This window comes from Oncorhynchus clarkii, chromosome 23, assembly GCF_045791955.1.
Source record: "Oncorhynchus clarkii lewisi isolate Uvic-CL-2024 chromosome 23, UVic_Ocla_1.0, whole genome shotgun sequence".
In the NCBI taxonomy this organism is placed as follows: domain Eukaryota; kingdom Metazoa; phylum Chordata; class Actinopteri; order Salmoniformes; family Salmonidae; genus Oncorhynchus; species Oncorhynchus clarkii.
In genome coordinates, this window is record NC_092169.1 from 51,398,516 (window position 1) to 51,419,298 (window position 20,783).

At 46.7% G+C, this 20,783-nt stretch overlaps 1 protein-coding gene across 1 annotated transcript in view; it reads right to left on the reverse strand.

The window, feature by feature from the left end:
* Positions 1-2,318: 2,318 nt before the first annotated feature.
* Positions 2,319-20,783, reverse strand: part of LOC139381577 (adhesion G protein-coupled receptor B3) — a 352,141-nt gene continuing 333,676 nt past the window's right edge. Inside the window, exons 29-32 of the mRNA XM_071125220.1 lie at positions 14,946-15,742; positions 12,003-12,038; positions 10,948-11,052; positions 2,319-3,622 (exon numbers count right to left, since the gene is read on the reverse strand). Of these exons, the coding sequence (XP_070981321.1) occupies positions 3,434-3,622; positions 10,948-11,052; positions 12,003-12,038; positions 14,946-15,742 (1,127 nt within the window). The 3' untranslated portion in view covers positions 2,319-3,433. The remainder of the gene's footprint in view (positions 3,623-10,947; positions 11,053-12,002; positions 12,039-14,945; positions 15,743-20,783) is intronic.

Here is a 20,783-nt window from a genome sequence, read left to right on the forward strand (position 1 = left end):
GTGGTTAGACTGCTGGGTCAGTAACCAGCAGGTAGGTAGCCTAGTGGTCAGAGTGTTGTGTCAGTAACCAGCAGGTAGCCTAGTGGTTAGAGCGTTGTGTCAGTAACCAGCAGGTAGGTAGCCTAGTGGTTAGAGTGTTGTGTCAGTAACCAGCAGGTAGGTAGCCTAGTGGTTAGAGGGTTGTGTCAGTAACCAGCAGGTAGCCTAGTGGTCAGAGTGTTGTGTCAGTAACCAGCAGGTAGCCTAGTGGTCAGAGTGTTGTGTCAGTAACCAGCAGGTAGCCTAGTGGTTAGAGCGTTGTGTCAGTAACCAGCAGGTAGGTAGCCTAGTGGTTAGAGTGTTGTGTCAGTAACCAGCAGGTAGCCTAGTGGTCAGAGTGTTGTGTCAGTAACCAGCAGGTAGCCTAGTGGTCAGAGTGTTGTGTCAGTAACCAGCAGGTAGCCTAGTGGTTAGAGGGTTGTGTCAGTAACCAGCAGGTAGCCTAGTGGTCAGAGTGTTGTGTCAGTAACCAGCAGGTAGCCTAGTGGTTAGACTGCTGGGCCAGTAACCAGCAGGTAGCCTAGTGGTTAGAGCGTTGTGTCAGTAACCAGCAGGTAGCCTAGTGGTTAGAGTGTTGTGTCAGTAACCAGCAGGTAGGTAGCCTAGTGGTTAGACTGCTGGGCCAGTAACCAGCAGGTAGCATAGTGGTTAGAGAGTTGGGCCAGTAACCAGCAGGTAGCCTAGTGGTTAGAGTGTTGTGTCAGTAACCAGCAGGTAGGTAGCCTAGTGGTTAGACTGCTGGGCCAGTAACCAGCAGGTAGCATAGTGGTTAGAGTGTTGGGCCAGTAACCAGCAGGTAGCCTAGTGGTCAGAGTGTTGTGTCAGTAACCAGCAGGTAGCCTAGTGGTTAGAGTGTTGTGTCAGTAACCAGCAGGTAGGTAGCCTAGTGGTTAGAGTGTTGTGTCAGTAACCAGCAGGTAGCCTAGTGGTCAGAGTGTTGTGTCAGTAACTAGCAGGTAGCCTAGTGGTCAGAGTGTTGTGTCAGTAACCAGCAGGTAGCCTAGTGGTTAGAGCGTTGTGTCAGTAACCAGCAGGTAGCCTAGTGGTCAGAGTGTTGTGTCAGTAACCAGCAGGTAGCCTAGTGGTCAGAGTGTTGTGTCAGTAACCAGCAGGTAGGTAGCCTAGTGGTTAGAGTGTTGTGTCAGTAACCAGCAGATAGGTAGCCTAGTGGTTAGAGTGTTGTGTCAGTAACCAGCAGGTAGCCTAGTGGTCAGAGTGTTGTGTCAGTAACCAGCAGGTAGCCTAGTGGTTAGACTGCTGGGCCAGTAACCAGCAGGTAGCCTAGTGGTTAGACTGCTGGGCCAGTAACCAGCAGGTAGCCTAGTGGTTAGACTGCTGGGCCAGTAACCAGCAGGTAGCCTAGTGGTTAGACTGCTGGGCCAGTAACCAGAAGGTTGCTGGGTCGGAGCCCCTAGCTGACAAGGTAAAAATCTGTCTTTCTGACACTGAGCAAGGCAGTTAACCCACTGTTCCCTGGGCACTGAAGACGTGGATGTTAACTAAGGCATCCCCCCCCCCCCCCCCCCGCTCTGCTCTGATTCAGAGGGGTTGGGTTAAATGCAGAAGACACATTTCAGTTGAATACATTCAGTTGGACAACTGACTAGGTATCCCCATTTCCAAGTCTCCGCTAACGCTGGGAACTTTGCCTTTACATTTCATGTCTGCAATGTAAACAGGTATACATGTATGTAAATGATTTCACAAATAGTTTTTCAAAATAAGATACATGCATTTGTTTTAAGACATGTTGTGCCATAAGTCAATCATGCCACCTGTCAATGATTTGTCAGATCTGTCTACACTTGTAAGATATCCAGACACAATGCACCCAGACTACCTCTGGAATTGGTCAGGAAGATCTGATCACAATAAGATCACAATGAGTCTTTTAAATGTCTACACCTGTCAAAAGATTTGGGTACAATCAGAATGTGGAAAAGATCAGGACACAGGACACATGGGACACATGGGTTGGCAGGGTAGCCTAGTGGTTAGAGCGTTGGACTAGTAACCGGAAGGTTGCAAGTTCAAACCCCTGAGCTGACAAGGTACAAATCTGTCGTTCTGCCCCTGAACAGGCAGAACGACACACTGTTTCTTAGGCCGTCATTGAAAATAAGAATTTGTTCTTAACTGACTTGCCTAGTTAAATAAAAAATAAACGGGGCTTCTGAGGAGAACCTGTTGGTTTAAAGAGCAATACATCTGACAAAGGCATGACCACCAGATAGACTTGACACGTTCTCTGAAGCAGTACGAACATATTTCCTCTTTTATTTACATTCCTTGTTCAAATGTTAACATTTTATAACGCTATAACGCTTGATCAAGTTGGCATTTTTTTTCTCATTAAAATAAATTGGCACAAGTAAAACATATGTAGACAAAAGTTTATTTACACCATACAACATTGTTCATTTTTAAATATTTTATACAGGGCTGCAGATGAGAGAGTTTTAGCCGAGATTCTTCAAGCAAGATTCTGCAGTATTAAAGTTTGTGAAATATATTATTCATATAAAAGTGAGTATTACCTTTATTGCATTTAAAGCAATGAAGAATGTAGCTTTGACAAACATTCATTTTTATATGACAGAAAATCCTCTTTGCCTGCCACTCTCGCTCATATATATTTTATATTATAAAGTAAAAAGTATAGTAATGGCCAAACAGACTTGTTATAAACTTTTTAAAAACCTGCATAAATATATACATTGTGCTTCCAGGGTCCAGTTTTGTGAAATATAAAACTGGATCCAACGAAGCTGGGATTGACATTGTATTATGTCTTCATTTAGCTTTTGAGGTTTATTCATCTAGAAAGATTTTCACCTTTTTGAAACCAATTCTTCTTTACCATGGGTACTCTGAAACACACGATGGTAAATATTGTACACCCACCTGGCTGGCCCGCTGCACTAAGTACACTAGTGAGAATACAAAAAGTAACACTGATGATTTTTGTTGTATTTTTTCCTCCTGTCCTCTGTGTTTTCCTCTTAAATGGTATTGGCACATCATGTCCTTGTCATCCTCCTTTAGAATCCAGATATGTACTAGGCCAAGGCTGTTAGGACAGTCTGTCCATTTTTTTCAGTGCAAAATACATCCTTTCCCCTTTCCTCCATGTCCTGGTTATCATTTTTCTCCTGGTTTTCCTCTTCCTGGTTTTTACTTCCTGGAAGTCTCCTTTCTGGCGTGCATCCAAAATGTCACCCTATTCCCTATATAGTGCACTACCTTTGACCAGAGCCCTATGAGTCCTGTTCAAAAGAGCCCTTTGGGTACTGGTGAAAAAGAGGCCTATAGGACCTGGTCATAAGTAGTGCACTTCATTGGGAATAGGGTGCCATTTTGGACTAATTTCCTGGTTTGTTTAGATCAGATCAGATCAGACCTCTGTCTGGAAGTCTCCTTCCTGGACGTCTAAGGGGAGATTGACACACTTCTCCCACTCTGCTGCGGTCATCTCCAGAGAGTCCTTGGGGTCAGGGTCTAGTACATTCATACTGGCGTAGTTCTGGTACTCACAGGCTGGGTTGTAGCTCTCCCAGGGGTTCTTGTTGGCCATGGCCTTGTCCTTGGGAGGACAGGGACAGGGACAGGTTAGCAGCAGATATGGACAGGGACATAGCAGGACACAGCAGATAGCATGCCTTACAGTCACTAAACATGGTTCACTATAAATTGTTACTATATGTTATACCACATATACTTTATATGTAATATATAGGATAGGGTCAGGGATATATACATACAGGGATATGTGAGGGTTATTACTTAGAAGGGAGCATGCCTCACTGTGACTGGTTACAGTTCTTCTTCTTAAACATTGGGTAACATTGGTTAAATACATTTGAATTTCATCACTTTAAAACATTTATAAACATTCATATGAAAGTTATAATGGATTATCCATGAAAGTTATTATAAAGTGTAGCAAAACAATGGATTATGGCAGAGACTTTGAATCATGCCGTACTGCCTCTATGCATTGATCACCTCAACTAATGTTCTGGTAGAGCATATTAATGGTGTAATGGTTCTATGAGAAGTGTAAGTAACAAAAGGTAATGATAAGTATCTCAAATGTGAATAATATGGTTAGATTATATCATGGAAGAAATCAAATGAATAGTGAGTTCCCTTCCAGCTGGATAACGGTGAAGAGGGACTAGAGGACGAGCTTCCACTGTGTCTGACTGTGTTCTGTTCCCATAATCTGGATGTACTCTCACTGACACTCACAAAGAGACTAGCAGGGAGTCAAATAGGACAGCGAGCAATCGGAGCTGTTACTATGCAGTCAGGGAACACACAATGGTCACTAATGTTGTCTGTAGCTCTGGAGCCTGCCAGCTATTCAGCCAGCCTAGCCAGCACTGCAGTACATTTAATCAGCCAGCCCAGCCAGCACTGCAGTACATTTAATCAGCCAGCCCAGCCAGCAGTGCAGTATACTTAATCAGCCAGCCCAGCCAGCACTGCAGTACATTTAATCAGCCAGCCTAGCCAGCACTGCAGTACATTTAATTAGCCAGCCTAGCCAGCACTGCAGTACATTTAATCAGCCAGCCTAGCCAGCACTGCAGTACATTTAATCAGCCAGCCTAGCCAGCACTGCAGTACATTTAATCAGCCAGCCTAGCCAGCACTGCAGTACATTTAATCAGCCAGCCTAGCCAGCACTGCAGTACATTTAATCAGCCAGCCCAGCCAGCACTGCAGTACATTTAATCAGCCAGCCCAGCCAGCACTGCAGTACATTTCATCAGCCAGCCCAGCCAGCACTGCAGTACATTTAATCAACCAGCCCAGCCAGCACTGCAGTACATTTAATCAACCAGCCCAGCCAGCACTGCAGTACATTTAATCAGCCAGCCCAGCCAGCACTGCAGTACATTTAATCAGCCAGCCTAGCCAGCACTGCAGTACATTTAATTAGCCAGCCTAGCCAGCACTGCAGTACATTTAATCAGCCAGCCTAGCCAGCACTGCAGTACATTTAATCAGCCAGCCTAGCCAGCACTGCAGTACATTTAATCAGCCAGCCTAGCCAGCACTGCAGTACATTTAATCAGCCAGCCTAGCCAGCAATGCAGTACATTTAATCAGCCAGCCCAGCCAGCACTGCAGTACATTTAATCAGCCAGCCCAGCCAGCACTGCAGTACATTTAATCAGCCAGCTTAGCCAGCACTGCAGTACATTTAATCAGCCAGCCCAGCCAGCACAGCAGTACATTTGATCAGCCAGCCCAGCCAGCACTGCAGTACATTTAATCAACCAGCCCAGCCAGCACTGCAGTACATTTAATCAACCAGCCCAGCCAGCACTGCAGTACATTTAATCAGCCAGCCAAGCCAGCACTGCAGTATACTTAATCAGCCAGCCCAGCCAGCACTGCAGTACATTTAATCAGCCAGCCTAGCCAGCACAGCAGTACATTTAATTAGCCAGCCTAGCCAGCACTGCAGTACATTTAATCAGCCAGCCTAGCCAGCACTGCAGTACATTTAATCAGCCAGCCTAGCCAGCACTGCAGTACATTTAATCAGCCAGCCTAGACAGCACTGCAGTACATTTAATCAGCCAGCCTAGCCAGCACTGCAGTACATTTAATCAGCCAGCCTAGCCAGCACTGCAGTACATTTAATCAGCCAGCCTAGCCAGCACTGCAGTACATTTAATCAGCCAGCCCAGCCAGCACTGCAGTACATTTAATCAGCCAGCCCAGCCAGCACTGCAGTACATTTAATCAGCCAGCCTAGCCAGCACTGCAGTACATTTAATCAGCCAGCCCAGCCAGCACAGCAGTACATTTAATCAGCCAGCCCAGCCAGCACTGCAGTACATTTAATCAGCCAGCCCAGCCAGCACTGCAGTACATTTAATCAGCCAGCCCAGCCAGCACTGCAGCACTTTTAATCAGCCAGCCCAGCCAGCACTGCAGTACATTTAATCAGCCAGCCCAGCCAGCAATGCAGTACATTTAATCAGCCAGCCTAGCCAGCACTGCAGTACATTTAATCAGCCAGCCCAGCTAGCACTGCAGTACATTTAATCAGCAAGCCTAGCCAGCACTGCAGTACATTTAATCAGCCAGCCCAGCCAGCACTGCAGTACATTTAATCAGCCAGCCCAGCTAGCCCTGCAGTACATTTAATCAGCAAGCCTAGCCAGCACTGCAGTACATTTAATCAGCCAGCCCAGCCAGCACTGCAGTACATTTAATCAGCCAGACCAGCCAGCACTGCAGTACATTTAATCAGCCAGCCCAGCCAGCACTGCAGTACATTTAATCAGCCAGCCCAGCCAGCACTGCAGTACATTTAATCAGCCAGCCTAGCCAGCACTGCAGTACATTTAATCAGCCAGCCCTGCCAGCACTGCAGTACATTTAATAAACCAGCCCAGCCAGCACTGCAGTATATTTAATCAGCCAGCCCAGCCAACACTGCAGTACATTTATTCAACTAGACCAGCCAGCACTGCAGTACATTTAATCAGCCAGCCCAGCCAGCACTGCAGTACATTTATTCAGCCAGCCCAGCCAGCACTGCAGTACATGTATTCAGCTAGGCCAGCCCAGCTAGCACTGCAGTACATTTAATCAGCAAGCCTAGCCAGCACTGCAGTACATTTAATCAGCCAGCCCAGCCAGCACTGCAGTACATTTAATCAGCCAGCCCAGCCAGCACTGCAGTACATTTAATCAGCCAGCCCAGCCAGCACTGCAGTACATTTAATCAGCCAGCCCAGCCAGCACTGCAGTACATTTAATCAGCCAGCCCAGCCAGCACTGCAGCACTTTTAATCAGCCAGCCCAGCCAGCACTGCAGTACATTTAATCAGCCAGCCCAGCCAGCAATGCAGTACATTTAATCAGCCAGCCTAGCCAGCACTGCAGTACATTTAATCAGCCAGCCCAGCTAGCACTGCAGTACATTTAATCAGCAAGCCTAGCCAGCACTGCAGTACATTTAATCAGCCAGCCCAGCCAGCACTGCAGTACATTTAATCAGCCAGCCCAGCTAGCCCTGCAGTACATTTAATCAGCAAGCCTAGCCAGCACTGCAGTACATTTAATCAGCCAGCCCAGCCAGCACTGCAGTACATTTAATCAGCCAGACCAGCCAGCACTGCAGTACATTTAATCAGCCAGCCCAGCCAGCACTGCAGTACATTTAATCAGCCAGCCCAGCCAGCACTGCAGTACATTTAATCAGCCAGCACTGCAGTACATTTAATCAGCCAGCCCTGCCAGCACTGCAGTACATTTAATAAACCAGCCCAGCCAGCACTGCAGTATATTTAATCAGCCAGCCCAGCCAACACTGCAGTACATTTATTCAACTAGACCAGCCAGCACTGCAGTACATTTAATCAGCCAGCCCAGCCAGCACTGCAGTACATTTATTCAGCCAGCCCAGCCAGCACTGCAGTACATGTATTCAGCTAGTCCAGCCCAGCCAGCACTGCAGTACATTTAATCTGCCAGCCCAGCCAGCACTGCAGTACATTTAATCAGCCAGTCCAGACCAGCCAGCACTGCAGTACATTTAATCAGCCAGCCCAGCCAGCACTGCAGTACATTTAATCAGCCAGCCCAGCCAGCACTGCAGTACATTTAATCAGCCAGCCTAGCCAGCACTGCAGTACATTTATTCAGCCAGCCCAGCCAGCACTGCCGTACATTTAATCAGCCAGCCTAGCCAGCACTGCAGTACATTTAATCAGCCAGCCCAGCTAGCCCTGCAGTACATTTAATCAGCAAGCCTAGCCAGCACTGCAGTACATTTAATCAGCCAGCCCAGCCAGCACTGCAGTACATTTAATCAGCCAGACCAGCCAGCACTGCAGTACATTTAATCAGCCAGCCCAGCCAGCACTGCAGTACATTTAATCAGCCAGCCCAGCCAGCACTGCAGTACATTTAATCAGCCAGCCTAGCCAGCACTGCAGTACATTTAATCAGCCAGCCCTGCCAGCACTGCAGTACATTTAATCAGCCAGCCCAGCCAGCACTGCAGTATATTTAATCAGCCAGCCCAGCCAACACTGCAGTACATTTATTCAACTAGACCAGCCATACTGCAGTACATTTAATCAGCCAGCCCAGCCAGCACTGCAGTACATTTATTCAGCCAGCCCAGCCAGCACTGCAGTACATGTATTCAGCTAGGCCAGCCCAGCTAGCACTGCAGTACATTTAATCAGCAAGCCTAGCCAGCACTGCAGTACATTTAATCAGCCAGCCCAGCCAGCACTGCAGTACATTTAATCAGCCAGCCCAGCCAGCACTGCAGTACATTTAATCAGCCAGCCCAGCCAGCACTGCAGTACATTTAATCAGCCAGCCCAGCCAGCACTGCAGTACATTTAATCAGCCAGCCTAGCCAGCACTGCAGTACATTTAATCAGCCAGCCCTGCCACCACTGCAGTACATTTAATCAGCCAGCCCAGCCAGCACTGCAGTATATTTAATCAGCCAGCCCAGCCAACACTGCAGTACATTTATTCATTTAGACCAGCCAGCACTGCAGTACATTTAATCAGCCAGCCCAGCCAGCACTGCAGTACATGTATTCAGCTAGTCCAGCCCAGCCAGCACTGCAGTACATGTATTCAGCTAGTCCAGCCCAGCCAGCACTGCAGTACATTTAATCTGCCAGCCCAGCCAGCACTGCAGTACATTTAATCAGCCAGTCCAGCCCAGCCAGCACTGCAGTACATTTAATCAGCCAGCCCAGCCAGCACTGCAGTACATTTAATCAGCCAGCCCAGCCAGCACTGCAGTATATTTAATCAGCCAGCCTAGCCAGCACTGCAGTACATTTATTCAGCCAGCCCAGCCAGCACTGCCGTACATTTAATCAGCCAGCCTAGCCAGCACTGCAGTACATTTAATCAGCCAGCCTAGCCAGCACTGCAGTACATTTAATCAGCCAGCCCAGCCAGCACTGCAGTACATTTATTCAGCCAGCCCAGCCAGCACTGCAGTACATTTAATCAGCCAGCCTAGCCAGCACTGCAGTACATTTATTCAGCCAGCCCAGCCAGCACTGCAGTACATTTATTCAGCCAGCCTAGCCAGCACTGCAGTACATGTATTCAGCCAGCCCAGCCAGCACTGCAGTACATTTATTCAGCCAGCCCAGCCAGCACTGCAGTATATTTAATCAGCCAGCCTAGCCAGCACTGCAGTATATTTAATCAGCCAGCCCAGCCAGCACTGCAGTACATTTAATCAGCCAGCCCAGCCAGCACTGCAGTACATTTAATCAGCCAGCCCAGCCAGCACTGCAGTACATTTAATCAGCCAGCCCAGCCAGCACTGCAGTACATTTATTCAGCCAGCCCAGCCATCACTGCAGTACATTTATTCAGCCAGCCTAGCCAGCACTGCAGTACATTTATTCAGCCAGCCCAGCCAGCACTGCAGTACATTTATTCCATAAGAAAAAAAAGAAAAACAAAGGGATGTAGTTTTCTATATAAATGTCCTTGTGGTGGTTACTAAGCAACAAGCAGAGAATTACACTGTGCAGTGGGGCTGATTGAAATGTGAGAGAAGAGAGAGAAGATTACATGACATGGCAGGCCGAGGGGCTAACTGCCTGCCTGCCTACTTGCATGCCGCAGAGCTGACACTATTCTCACACAACAATAGGCCTGAGTGTGTTTTGGTCAACAGGCCAATTTCCCAGGATACAGTGCAGAAAGTAATGCAGAAAGCATTCACTCAGTAGTCATCAAGCCTGAATGACCATGACTGGTCTCTTGAATGATACACATCTGGATTTGAATGGATGAACACTAATTCAGATGGACTACCACGACAGACAACCACCTCACAGTGGCTCTTTTCAATACATCTATTGTACATAGTCTTAACCTTGCATCCTTGTCCGAGTGGAGGGACCTTGGACCTTCTCCTTCAATATGGTTGAGAAGTAGGAGAGGAGTGAATCTGCAGACTGCCTAAATTAGATAATGCCTACCTTCTCTCAGACATGATCTCTCAACTAAAGACTAGTCCCCCCCTCCCCCCCTCACCAGTAGCAGCTGGCAGGCCTGCTAGGTATAGGGCCATGTCACTGAACCCCCTCACCAGTAGCAGCTGGCAGGCCTGTTAGGTATAGGGCCATGTCACTGAACCCCCTCACCAGTAGCAGCTGGCAGGCCTGTTAGGTATAGGGCCATGTCACTGAACCCCCTCACCAGTAGCAGCTGGCAGGCCTGTTAGGTATAGGGCCATGTCACTGAACCCCATCACCAGTAGCAGCTGGCAGGCCTGCTAGGTATAGGGCCATGTCACTGAACCCCCTCACCAGTAGCAGCTGGCAGGCCTGTTAGGTATAGGACCATGTCACTGAACCCCCTCACCAGTAGCAGCTGGCAGGCCTGCTAGGTATAGGGCCATGTCACTGAACCCCCTCACCAGTAGCAGCTGGCAGGCCTGCTAGGTATAGGGCCATGTCACTGAACCCCATCACCAGTAGCATTTGGCAGGCCTGTTAGGTATAGGGCCATGTCACTGAACCCCATCACCAGTAGCAGCTGGCAGGCCTGTTAGGTATAGGGCCATGTCACTGAACCCCATCACCAGTAGCAGCTGGCAGGCCTGTTAGGTATAGGGCCATGTCACTGGATCTGTTCATTTGCTCAATGACTCACTACGTGTGTTGCTGAGCGGATGGACATCTAAAAAAGACTATCTATCCTGACATGATCTTGTTTTGTACTCTAATTGGTCGACAACCACCAGCTTCAACCAATCACCCCACCTGGATCTTCTCCAGCTCTGTAATTGGTCTACAACAGACGACCGCTGACCAATCATCTCCCTCCTTCACCATTTCCTGTTACTGCTGATTTCCTGTTCCTGGTATTATTACTCACCATGCTGCCCATATTTGGTATGTCTTGAAATCGATCCAGGGTTTGAAATTTCTGATTCAGTTCTTGGAACAGCTCCATGTGTCTTTTCCTGGTGTGCATGACTTTCTGCAATGGCAAGGGGTTCGTTTTTGGTTTGGAAATCAAAGCCAATAATAGGATGGAGATTATAATGCAATGTTTTATCCTCTCCAACCAGTACACCTTTCTGAATAGCATTTAATCTGCCACTGGTATTACAGTAAGCCTGAGACATATTAAAGGGGCCAATGTCTTTTAAGGATTTTTTTGCATATAATGTAAGCCAGTTGAGTAATTACATATAATTTATGGCCAATTTTATTATCAAATCTATCTTTTGCATTTATGCAGAATAGTCAGATTACAAAAAATGGATGGAGAAATGGAATAAACCCACAGAAGTGGTGTGAGACATTTGTGTCTTGGGCTGTCAGACAATGTCATATTTTCCATAGAAAAAGTGCAGAAGTCAGGTGTGAAATGTGCATGTGACCTCAGAAAGCGTAACAGGTTTCAAATCAACTCATAGCCAATGGATGTATGTAGGAGATGGAGGGGAACAACATGAGCAGGGGAGATTTGCTGGCGGCCCTGTACGGGTTTAGATTGACAGCGTTGCTTTTACCTTAACTACGCCACACATAAATACATCTGTTTTGTGTCAAAACCATGTTACTCCAATAAGCTTAAGTGCTACACAAGGTAGTAGTAACATTAAAGGGTAGGGTAAACAAAAATGCTCAGTGTAACAACAGTAGTAAATTAAAGGGTAGGGCGAACACAAATGCTCAGTGTAACAACAGTAGTAAATTAAAGGGTAGGGCAAACACAAATGCTCAGTGTAACAACAGTAGTAAATTAAAGGGTAGGGCGAACAAGAATGCTCAGTGTAACAACAGTAGTAAATTAAAGGGTAGGGCGAACAAGAATGCTCAGTGTAACAACAGTAGTAAATTAAAGGGTAGGGCGAACACAAATGCTCAGTGTAACTACAAAAGCCTGAAGCATGCACTTTGCCAACCAGTAAATTGACTTACTTCAAAGTCCAGATCTTGGTAGCGCGATTTTCTTCTCTGAAGACAAAACAAACATATTGCGGATAATTAGACAGTCTGTTAACATGAGGGGTCATTAACTTCTGAATACTATAGAAATTATAATTATATTAATGAACACTAAATAACATTCTAACCATGACAAAATAAGCCCATTTTATTTTACGGCAACAACGTGACGATCTTCTCACTTGAACACAGCTACACATTCATTCTGTATTTACCTCTGCCACAATTTCTCAGTGGAACATAACAACAAACAAAACCTTAATTTACTTAAACCAACACTTCAACAGTCTTCTCCACTCCAGCCTACCTCTAAGGTTATCCAACACTTCAACAGTCTTCTCCACTCCAGCCTACCTCTAAGGTTAAATCAACACTTCAACAGTCTTCTCCACTCCAGCCTACCTCTAAGGTTATCCAACACTTCAACAGTCTTCTCCACTCCAGCCTACCTCTAAGGTTAAATCAACACTTCAACAGTCTTCTCCACTCCAGCCTACCTCTAAGGTTATCCAACACTTCAACAGTCTTCTCCACTCCAGCCTACCTCTAAGGTTAAATCAACACTTCAACAGTCTTCTCCACTCCAGCCTACCTCTAAGGTTAAATCAACACTTCAACAGTCTTCTCCACTCCAGCCTACCTCTAAGGTTAAATCAACACTTCAACAGTCTTCTCCACTCCAGCCTACCTCTAAGGTTATCAACACTTCAACAGTCTTCTCCACTCCAGCCTACCTCTAAGGTTAAATCAACACTTCAACAGTCTTCTCCACTCCAGCCTACCTCTAAGGTTATCCAACACTTCAACAGTCTTCTCCACTCCAGCCTACCTCTAAGGTTATCCAACACTTCAACAGTCTTCCCCACTCCAGCCTACCTCTAAGGTTAAACCAACACTTCAACAGTCTTCTCCACTCCAGCCTACCTCTAAGGTTATCCAACACTTCAACAGTCTTCTCCACTCCAGCCTACCTCTAAGGTTAAATCAACACTTCAACAGTCTTCTCCACTCCAGCCTACCTCTAAGGTTAAATCAACACTTCAACAGTCTTCTCCACTCCAGCCTACCTCTAAGGTTATCCAACACTTCAACAGTCTTCTCCACTCCAGCCTACCTCTAAGGTTAAATCAACACTTCAACAGTCTTCTCCACTCCAGCCTACCTCTAAGGTTATCCAACACTTCAACAGTCTTCTCCACTCCAGCCTACCTCTAAGGTTATCCAACACTTCAACAGTATTCTCCACTCCAGTCTACCTCTAAGGTTAAATCAACACTTCAACAGTCTTCTCCACTCCAGCCTACCTCTAAGGTTATCCAACACTTCAACAGTCTTCTCCACTCCAGCCTACCTCTAAGGTTATCCAACACTTCAACAGTCTTCTCCACTCCAGCCTACCTCTAAGGTTAAACCAACACTTCAACAGTCTTCTCCACTCCAGCCTACCTCTAAGGTTATCCAACACTTCAACAGTCTTCTCCACTCCAGCCTACCTCTAAGGTTATCCAACACTTCAACAGTCTTCTCCACTCCAGCCTACCTCTAAGGTTAAATCAACACTTCAACAGTCTTCTCCACTCCAGCCTACCTCTAAGGTTATCCAACACTTCAACAGTCTTCTCCACTCCAGCCTACCTCTAAGGTTAAATCAACACTTCAACAGTCTTCTCCACTCCAGTCTACCTCTAAGGTTATCCAACACTTCAACAGTCTTCTCCACTCCAGCCTACCTCTAAGGTTATCCAACACTTCAACAGTCTTCTCCACTCCAGCCTACCTCTAAGGTTAAATCAACACTTCAACAGTCTTCTCCACTCCAGCCTACCTCTAAGGTTATCCAACACTTCAACAGTCTTCTCCACTCCAGCCTACCTCTAAGGTCAAATCAACACTTCAACAGTCTTCTCCACTCCAGCCTACCTCTAAGGTTATCCAACACTTCAACAGTCTTCTCCACTCCAGCCTACCTCTAAGGTTAAACCAACACTTCAACAGTCTTCTCTTCTCCAGCCTACCTCTAAGGTTATCCAACACTTCAACAGTCTTCTCCACTCCAGCCTACCTCTAAGGTTAAACCAACACTTCAACAGTCTTCTCCACTCCAGCCTACCTCTAAGGTTATCCAACACTTCAACAGTCTTCTCCACTCCAGCCTACCTCTAAGGTTAAATCAACACTTCAACAGTCTTCTCCACTCCAGCCTACCTCTAAGGTTATCCAACACTTCAACAGTCTTCTCCACTCCAGCCTACCTCTAAGGTTAAATCAACACTTCAACAGTCTTCTCCACTCCAGCCTACCTCTAAGGTTATCCAACACTTCAACAGTCTTCTCCACTCCAGCCTACCTCTATGGTTAAATCAACACTTCAACAGTCTTCTCCACTCCAGCCTACCTCTAAGGTTAAATCAACACTTCAACAGTCTTCTCCACTTCAGCCTACCTCTAAGGTTATCCAACACTTCAACAGTCTTCTCCACTCCAGCCTACCTCTAAGGTTATCCAACACTTCAACAGTCTTCCCCACTCCAGTCTACCTCTAAGGTTATCCAACACTTCAACAGTCTTCCCCACTCCAGTCTACCTCTAAGGTTATCCAACACTTCAACAGTCTTCCCCACTCCAGTCTACCTCTAAGGTTAAATCAACACTTCAACAGTCTTCTCTTCTCCAGCCTACCTCTAAGGTTATCCAACACTTCAACAGTCTTCTCCACTCCAGTCTACCTCTAAGGTTAAATCAACACTTCAACAGTCTTCTCTTCTCCAGCCTACCTCTAAGGTTATCCAACACTTCAACAGTCTTCCCCACTCCAGTCTACCTCTAAGGTTAAATCAACACTTCAACAGTCTTCTCTTCTCCAGCCTACCTCTAAGGTTATCCAACACTTCAACAGTCTTCTCTTCTCCAGCCTACCTCTAAGGAGCTCATGGATATGGTGGATCCCGTCTCGCTCCTCGACAGCCCTCCAGTCTCTTCCATCTCAGCCAGGAAGTTCTTGACAGCGGTTCGGGGTTCAAAGGGCAGGTTCTGCTGCATGTGTTCCTGTCCTCCTCCTGACCCATACTGCTGCTGTAGGTTCTGATCCATGTTCACCCCCATGTTCATGTGCTCCATGACCCCAATCCCGCCCATCCCCGTCGGGCTCATGTTGAAGTCCGGTGCCATCTTGTAGTGTTGCATCATCCTATCATGGGGCAGCGTATCTCCCATGCCCAGGCCCATGTTCATCTTGGTGGAGCTATCATCCTTCAGGAGAGTGGGAAGTGTGTTACAGTTCCCAGATCCTGCTGCCGCCGCCGAAGCTCGTGGCATCACGATGTAGTCTGTCTCCATCATCTGGCCTTGGGGTGAATGTCCGCTCATACCACCCATACCGCCCATGTTGCCCATGTCGTGGCCACTGCCCATCCCGCCATGCCCGTGCCCGCCCATATCCTGGTCGGACTGACGGAGAGCATCATCGGTGCACAGGTAGACGGTGCGGCGCATGTCGGACACGCTGTCGCCCAGGCAGCCCTCACCCATGTCCCCCATGGGGCCCATGTGCATGCCGGGCTGCTGGATCATCACCTTGGAGATGATGTTGCCGGGTAAGGTGGAGTAGTTGAGCCCCTCGGGACCCTTCTCATCCTCCTCGTCATTCAGAGAGATACGGGATAGGGTGCCGGTGATGGTCGCCGCGCGGCAAGAGCCCATGTCTTTGTGGAGAGCTGTGGAGAGGAGAGAAAGGGGAGTTAGTGGGGAATGAATACACCATACTGACAGACAGGGTGGTTAGTGGAATGAATGCGCCATACTGACAGACAGGGTGGTTAGTGGAATGAATGCGCCATACTGACAGACAGGATGGTTAGTGGAATGAATGCACCATACTGACAGACAGGATGGTTAGTGGAATGAATGCACCATACTGACAGACAGGGGAGTTAGTGGAATGAATGCCCCATACTGACAGACAGGGTGGTTAGTGGAATGAATGGACCATACTGACAGACAGGGGAGTTAGTGGAATGAATGCACCATACTGACAGACAGGGGAGTTAGTGGGGAATGAATGGACCATACTGACAGACAGGGGAGTTAGTGGAATGAATGCACCATACTGACAGACAGGGGAGTTAGTGGAATGAATGGACCATACTGACAGACAGGGGAGTTAGTGGAATGAATTCACCATACTGACAGACAGGGTGGTTAGTGGAACGAATGCACCATACTGACAGACAGGGGAGTTAGTGGGGAATGAATTCACCATACTGACAGACAGGGGAGTTAGTGGGGAATGAATTCACCATACTGACAGACAGGGGAGTTAGTGGAATGAATGCCCCATACTGACAGACAGGGGAGTTAGTGGAATGAATTCACCATACTGACAGACAGGGGAGTTAGTGGAATGAATTCACCATACTGACAGACAAGGGAGTTAGTGGGGAATGAATGCACCATACTGAGAACTAATGTCAGTCTGTTCTGTATGATCTGTTTATTTCATATTGTATGCTTATTTTAAATCGTTCCGATTTCAAACCATTGTTGCATTTCCTTTTGACGAATATATGTAAAAACAAAGAATTTAAATAATAATGCCAGGACACTTCGCACAAATTGAAACAATGAACCGGATGTGTCCATTTTACAGTGTAATGACTCTTTCCTCATACAGCTGGGAAGAAATAGACAAAACTTGACTACCGATCTCTTCAAATAGGACGCAGGGACACTACTTCAAAAGAGCCACTATAGAGGATTAGATGTTCCTGATATAACTAAGTACAGAGCCGACAAGCCTCTGAGGAGGACTTTCCTCAAATTCGCCTTGAAATCCCGGATACCTAAGACACCTTTTTATCTTATTACGGTTTGGTTCACCTTGGAAAACCCCCAAAACCCCAGACACATAACCAGGAGAGGCTAGCTTTTTGTTCAAAAGCTCTCTTGTCAGAAGTCAGAAATACCCTCTGTTTGGGGACAGAACATCCTGTACTGCTGTTCTCTGTGCATCTCTCCACCGCTCCAGAGCTGATGTCTGCATCCCAAATGGTAGCATATTCACTACATAATGCACTACTTTTGATGAGAGCTGGTCCCTATTGGTCCTGGTCAAAAGTAGTGCACTAGGAAGGGAATAGGGTGCCATTTGGGATGCATTTGCGGCCATTTTAATCTTGGCCTTCTGAATCCTCCACAGGGGAATTGCCTGTTTGAAAACCAACAGGCTGCAAGGAGAACACAAGGTCAGCAGTGTGTGTGTGTGTGTGTGTGTGTGTGTGTGTGTGTGTGTGTGTGTGTGTGTGTGTGTGTGTGTGTGTGTGTGTGTGTGTGTGTGTGTGTGTGTGTGAGTGTGTGTATGTGTGTGTGTGTCCAGCGCAGAGCAGAGCAGAGCAGCACTGCCAGAAACAGAAAACATAACACTTTGTTTTCAGCCTGAATGCAGGGAGCAGGGAGATAAACGATGGTGCAGAGAGAGAGAGGAAGGAGGGGTAGGGGGTAGGGGGTAGGGGGTAGAGGTAGGGGGTAGAGGGTAGGGGGTAGGGGTAGGGGGTAGAGGTAGGGGGTAGGGGTAGAGGGTAGGAGGTAGAGCTAGGGGGTAAGGGGTAGGGGTAGAGGGTAGGGGGTAGGGGGTAGGGTAGGGGTAGGGGGAGGGGGTAGGGTAGAGGGTAGGGGTAGGGGGAGGGGGTGGGGTAGAGGGTAGGGGGTAGGGGGTAGGGTAGGGGTAGGGGGAGGGGGTAGGGTAGAGGGTAGGGGTAGGGGGAGGGGGTGGGGTAGAGGGTAGGGGGTAGGGGGTGGGGGTAGGGGGTAGGGGGTGGGGGTAGGGGGTAGGGGTAGGGGTAGAGGGTGATGGAGGTGGAGGTGGTATGACTCCATGGCCAGAGGGATGGGCAGGCAGGCGAGGGATTATTCCTGGTATATATTCTTGGCACAGTTATTATTGTTTCCTGGTATGTATTCCTGGTGTTATTCCAGATAGATAACAGAATTTGGATTAGACTTTTTATTCATTACTTTTATACACTAGAACCGCTAAAGCAGTCATTTTGACTGCTCATGATTTATACATTTTTATATTACTCTGCCATGTTTTAAGTCTTTAAGTCTTAATATCAACAACAGAACTGGAGTTATAACCAGTTTTAAGAAGGCATGCCATTTTTTGGAAAGGTTTTCCCCTGTTGCCCCTCCTTCTCCCAACAGTAGGGCCTGCTCCACTCCTTCTTCCAACAGTAGGGCCTGCTCCACTCCTTCTCCCAACAGTAGGGCCTGCTCCACTCCTTCTCCCAACAGTAGGGCCTGCTCCACTCCTTCTCCCAACAGTAGGGCCTGCTCCACTCCTTCTCCCAACAGTAGGGCCTGCTCCACTCCTTCTCCCAACAGTAGGGCCTGCTCCACTCCTTCTCCCAACAGTAGGGCCTGCTCCAATCCTTCTCCCAACAGTAGGGCCTGCTCCCCTCCTTCTCCCAACAGTAGGGCTTGCTCCCCTCCTTCTCCCAACAGTAGGGCCTGCTCCCCTCCTTCTCCCAACAGTAGGGCCTGCTCCACTCCTTCTCCCAACAGTAGGGCCTGCTCCCCTCCTTCTCCCAACAGTAGGGCCTGCTCCACTCCTTCTCCCAACAGTAGGGCCTGCTCCACTCCTTATCCCAACAGTAGGGCCTGCTCCACTCCTTCTCCCAACAGTAGGGCCTGCTCCACTCCTTCTCCCAACAGTAGGGCCTGCTCCACTCCACTGCCCAGCTGATAATCACTCCACATGTGCCTGAAAACTGAACCTAAACTATACCAAAACTAATTTCACACATATAACAACAAATTAAATAAATTAAGTAAAGTATGGGGGAGTTGATGAGTGAGGGGAAGCGAACAATGAATAATTATGTAATCACCAATTGTGAATGAAGAACAGGGCGGGCCATTCTATTGTAATGATCTATTCTAATTATTGGCCTAATCTGAAAATGGTATGTTCCCTCTATCAGTTCACCAAATTAAAGCAGTCTTATCAGTCTACTCTGGACTACTTGGAGTAGGCTACACAGGGAAAGCATGCGTAATTATACACTACTGTTCAAAAGTTTGGGGTCACTTAGAAATGTCCTTGTTTTTGAAAGAAAAGCAATTTCTTTGAGGACAAGTACATTAGTGTCTAGTTTGAGAAACAGACGCCTCACAAGTCCTCAACTGGCAGGCTCATTAAATAGTACAAGAATAGACTGACGAGTTTCAGAAGAAAATTATTTGTTTCTGGCCATTTTGAGCCTGTAATCGAACCCACAAATGCTGATGCTCCAGATACTCAACTAGTCTAAAAAAGGCCAGTTTTATTGCTTCTTTAATCAACACAACAGTTTTCAGCTGTGCTAACATACACGCAAAAGGGTTTTCTAATAATCAATTGGCCTTTTAAAATGATAAACTTGGATTAGCTAACACAACAATTGGAACACAGGAGTGATGGTTGCTGATAATGGGCCTCTGTACGCCTATGTATATATTATATTAAAAATCAGCCATTTCAAGCTACAATAGTCATTTACAACATTAACAATGTCAACACTGTATTTCTGATCAATATGATGTTATTTAAAAAAATGTTTTGCTTTTCTTTCAAAAACAATGACATTTCTAAGTGACCCCAAACTTTTGAACGGTAGTGTAAATGCTGAATGGCTTTCGATATCTGGGAAAATATCCACATCGGGCAGCAGGCGCAAGTGTCGGAGAATGTGGTGATGAGGCTTGTGGAACCTTCGGGCGGCAGGTAGGCTAGTGGTTAGAGCAGTGGGCCAGTAACCAAAAAGTTGCTACATCAAATCCTCGAGCTGACATGGTAAAAACCTGTCGTTCTGCTCCTGAAAAAGGCAGTTAATCCACTGTTCCTAGGCTGTAGTTGTAAATAAGAATTTGTTCTTAACTGATTTGCCTAGTCAATGACATGTTTAAAAAAACTAGGATGGCAAGGGGAGCAATGTCACCATGGAAAATGTCTTCACTTCACTGTCATTGGCGAACAACAAGCTCGAAAAGAAAACAAGTCTGGCCGGCACTATGAACAAAGTGAGTCAGGAGCTCCCTCCCTCTGTGCAAAAATAAGGCACTGGCACAGCTGTGGTGTTGTGGTACAACGGTGTGGAAGAATGACAAGACGAATGGACACAATAAAGAGAAAACCAGAGATTATTACCAACTACAACCAAACAAAGGCATGTCAAAGTGTGTCAAGCAAGTGAAAGGTACTCAAATTGTGGTTATTGTCAGGACAAGGAATAACAGCTAAATTAAATCCAACTGATGCCGTTGCGTGAAGATGTACACAAGAACGAGCTGACAATAATTTGATTATTTTTTTAAACTTATATTCATTATAATGCCTTTACTGCGTTTGTGCCGAGTTTCACGATTTATCAAGGCCTTATGATGATGTTGAGGCTACTGTTGTTTTCATCAAGGCCTTATGATGATGAGGCTGTTATCATGTTCAAATGCATATGCATTCTGTTTCACAGTTGTTACAAAGGTACTCCACAAATAAAATTGATTGAACAATTAAATATATATATTTTTACATTTAGCCTACAGTAACTTCAACTAATGAAAATGCCATTGTGTTATTTCAAATAGAATACACAAATTGTATTCTAATGTTACCCAAATGTTGATTTTTTTACACTGTTGGAATGTTGCATTCAGGCCTCCTGAGTGGCACAGTGGTCTAAGGCACAACATTGCAGTGCTAGCTGTGCCACCAGAGATTCT